At 41.9% G+C, this 3,854-nt stretch overlaps 1 protein-coding gene across 1 annotated transcript; it reads right to left on the bottom strand.

Moving 5' to 3' along the window:
• Positions 1–407: 407 nt before the first annotated feature.
• LOC131044392 (heavy metal-associated isoprenylated plant protein 32) lies at positions 408–3,651 on the bottom strand. The gene is made up of 3 exons (XM_057977713.2): positions 2,743–3,651; positions 2,473–2,548; positions 408–2,071 (listed from the first exon to the last, which is right to left on the bottom strand). Exons 1-3 carry the CDS (start codon positions 2,779–2,781, stop codon positions 912–914), a joined length of 1,275 nt encoding a protein of 424 aa, XP_057833696.1. The 5' UTR covers positions 2,782–3,651; the 3' UTR covers positions 408–911.
• Between the last annotated feature and the right edge of the window lie 203 nt (positions 3,652–3,854).

Below are 3,854 nucleotides of genomic sequence, written 5' to 3'. Positions count from 1 at the left end.
ACCAACTTCAAAAACTTAAAGACATCTTTCAGGCTCTCTTTCGTATTTTTAAACCCTCCCCTCTTGCAGGCTTCATCAATTAACACATCCAATCCAGTACCGGGTATTCATTGAAAGATCAGATTAGACATGGCTTTTTCCAATACTGCACCACATTTATGATGCAGCCTTATACGGTTAATTTAAACAGTGGATTTGGACAGTGGATCCAGAGCAGTTTCTATATTGACATCGGGGTTAATACTCTGCTCCTTTGCTGCTCAGTTCGTCAGTCAAAGATCAGAAGCAAAATTTAATGAATGATATACACTTGTCCACCATGTAAATACTACAGTTTACATCATCAATATACTTCAGTTTCAAAAACCATTTAAATCATCAAAATCCCAAAACAAACTAAACCTATATACAAGAACTTGAAGATTCACATTAGGCACAAAAAAACTCCCAGCAAGAGTTATAGACAATTTTTTTGAAATAATGCTAATCCTTGCGCTGCTGCCATTTTCCTTCTGAGGTAGAAGAAGAGTTTTCATGGCTTTACATATATATATGCACCCACATCTACGAGATGCGGGAGAGCATTTTCTTATTAGTTCTGTGTACGACCATAGATACAAAACATTACCTAAACCTGATCAGCCATTTGAACAGCTCTCTCTTGTATTCTACTAGCCGCTTGCACTTCCTCATCCTAAGCTAACCCCACCATGTATATATGCTGCTGAAGAGAACAAAACGAAAAAAGACAATGTATAGGCAAAGACATTTTGTCTGCGGTGGTCTCATCCAAGCTTACAATCTGGATTTTATCAGTTGACAGACACTGTGCTTGCATATAAACACAAAAAACACACACACACTCACATTATGTTCTGTTCATGAATTTCACCACAGTTCATTTCCAAGCTCTACATGATGGAGCAGCCACTGGCGTTCTCATCACTGAAAAGATTAGTACCATAATCATTAGGATTTTGCTGATAGTAGTAAGGGGGAGGCGGCACTGGATACGACGGTCTGTATTGCATCATTAAGTATCTGTCATTAACATTGGCTCCGTAACCCTGTTGGAGGTGACTATGGACATGGGCATGGTCGTGATAAGGTCCATACACAGGACCACCATGCTGACAGGTACAGCCAGCACCTACACCACCGCCACCGCCGCCACCTCCATAACTAACACCACCACCACCATAACCACCACCACCATAACTAACACCACCACCACCATAACCAACTCCCACCATTGGAGGAGAGTTGTAGCCTACATCATCAAAATACCCCATGTTGCCTCCCTCACCATCGCCACCTCCATTCCCTCCCTTTTTCCCGCCCTTCTTTCCTCCACCACCCCCTCCAGATTTGTTCCAGTCTGCACCGCCACCGCCACCTTGATCTTCCCCTCCATCTCCGCCTCCATTTTTCTTTCCACCATTTTGGTTGGCATCTCCGTCTCCACCACTGTTTTTCTTCCCACCACCGCCATTCTGATTGGGGTTTCCTCCCCCGCCTCCGCCTCCACCTTTCTTTCCTCCACCATTGTTTTTCCCCTCATTGCCAGAACCACCAGATTTATTCTGTCCATCACCTCCGCCCTTCTTTCCACCATCAGCGCCACCGCCCTTCTGCCCATCACCACCTCCCGCCTTCTTTCCTCCCCCATTTTCAGCTCCACCACCACCGCCACCCTTCTTTCCTCCCCCATTTTCAGCTCCTCCACCCTTCTTTCCATCACCACCATTTACTTTGTCGAACTTACAATCTTTGAGATATTCGTCATAACACCAGTCTAATCCAGCTTTATTACCCGCTTTGAGTGGGTTTTGATCGTTTTCCCCCTTCTGACCCTTAAATGGCTTCTGAGCACTCAGATCAAATTGAACCTTGTTAGGTTTCTGTTCCTTGTTCTCATTTTGCTGCTTCGGCTGATTCCCCTTCCCTCCAGTGGGCCATAACTCAGCATGTTTCCCAGATTTCTCCAGCACTTTTATCAGCTTGTCTGCATCTATACTCCCTAATACAGTCACTTTCTGCTGCTCTCTATCAATTTCATGAGTATATACACCTGCCAACAATAAGCGCAAAGACATTAGCATAGATTTCACAAGCCACCACACTTAAACGCCATACTTCTTTGTTATAATTCTCATTGACAAAATCACAAACATATTGATAACTCTTCCTACATTGCCGAGTGGTCAAGTTCCCTGCAACAATATCAGCAAGAAAGCTCATATGCAATAAGGACTCTAAAGCAGCATAGTATTTATAGAAAGAACTCTGCATCAGATCAATATACTGTTAAATCACCCTACACTACTTACAAGTCAAGTTGCCTACAAAAAGATCAGCAAGAAAGCTCATATGTAAATAAGGGCTCTGAAGCAGCCTAGAATTTATGAAAAAGAACGCTGCATCATCCCAATAAACTCCAAGAGAGAACAAACAGAAGCATCGGATGCATACCTTCAGTCTTCTGTAGCAGTTTCTTCACTTTCGTCCTACATCCTTCGCAGTGAATGTTGACCTTAAGCACAATCGTCTGCCAAGAATGTTTTAAACGCCATACTTAAATCATCAACTCTTGTAGCACAAAGATCTAATTGCAAAACTTAAATCATCAACTCTTGCAGCACAAAAATCTAATTGCAAAACTTAAGACCCACAAAAATCATCCCATCAAGATCTAAATACAAACCAATACAACCCTAAACATTCATAATAACAAAAACAAACCTGGCTCTTCAAAAGCTTGATGCTATCTTCTTTACTCATTCCTTCACTATTACTCAGCGCCCACAACTCTTTTCTACCTTCCAGAGACCAATGTTCAAAGCCACACTAAAGAATCCAGAGCTCACAAAACATTACTCCTCACTAATGTTCATTCATTCACTAACAGACAACTGAATTCTTACAAGTAAAGAAAATCCATTCCAGTGCCTAGATCATTCCTTTAAAACCCCCAATTTCAGATACCAAGAAATCTAAGCAAAACCCATACGAGGCTAACGCATACACGCAAGATACTGAATAAGGCAACAATACAGGGGGCATTACAACCCCACTGACGTGCTACTGAAGCCCACCATGCAAGGACAGCAGGCAACCCTTTTCATGAAAGAGATCAATGGCCAAGATTGCTTTGCTTGTTTCACAATGACCTAAATTTTGCAGATTACAGTCTATTCTGTGAAGATCATGCATGAACTTGCAAGCAACACAACCCCATTCCACCAACTAACCCTGGAAGAAGCTTACCTATCACCACATTCTATTCTATTCCATTCCCTAATATTCTACAACTTCCTCCTCCCCTCCCCTATCTTGCATAAACATGCAAATACCAAATCCCTTCTGCTTATAATGTCCCCACTGGATTGCATGCGGTGAGATAGGGGCAAAAAGACGTTGTTAGGTAATCTATGTCCACCTTCGTTTGTGGGTGAGGAAACACCATAACTGCCCCGCAACAAATGCTTACATGCAATGTTTTGGAAAGGGAATATTCATATTCAACCACTGGCAAATCAGGGTAACACAAAAACTAAAACTAAAACTCTCTCTTCTCGTGATGCCATAATAATACCCTTCCACATTTATTCCTTTTATAAACTCTTTCACCACCTATTTTTTGCTCTGCCTCGCAACATGTGTTTTTGTGCAGTTTGCTTTCATTGCCGATTTACCATATTCATACATACATCACAACTACAGTCCATCCCAATTCCCAACAAAGTTTTTTAATATATATGTTGGAGCTCAAAACCTTTTCTGCTATTCCTAATAATACTCCTCCACCTAATTGCAGGGATATTAGCTTGAGTGGATGGTGTCAATACTTGGCA

The sequence above is a fragment of the Cryptomeria japonica genome, chromosome 2 (genome assembly GCF_030272615.1).
Source record: "Cryptomeria japonica chromosome 2, Sugi_1.0, whole genome shotgun sequence".
In the NCBI taxonomy this organism is placed as follows: Eukaryota; Viridiplantae; Streptophyta; class Pinopsida; order Cupressales; family Cupressaceae; genus Cryptomeria; species Cryptomeria japonica.
The sequence above is the reverse complement of the archived record's forward strand: the minus strand, read 5'-3'. Positions and strand labels throughout refer to the sequence as shown.

Coding starts and splice junctions, on each gene's coding strand:
- LOC131044392 (XM_057977713.2), bottom strand. CDS start 2,781: ATGAGTAAAGAAGATAGCATCAAGCTTTTGAAGAGCCAG. Junction 2,549..2,742: donor TCAAGCTTTTGAAGAGCCAG/GTTTGTTTTTGT, acceptor CATTCTTGGCAG/ACGATTGTGCTTAAGGTCAA. Junction 2,072..2,472: donor ACTGCTACAGAAGACTGAAG/GTATGCATCCGA, acceptor TATTGTTGGCAG/GTGTATATACTCATGAAATT.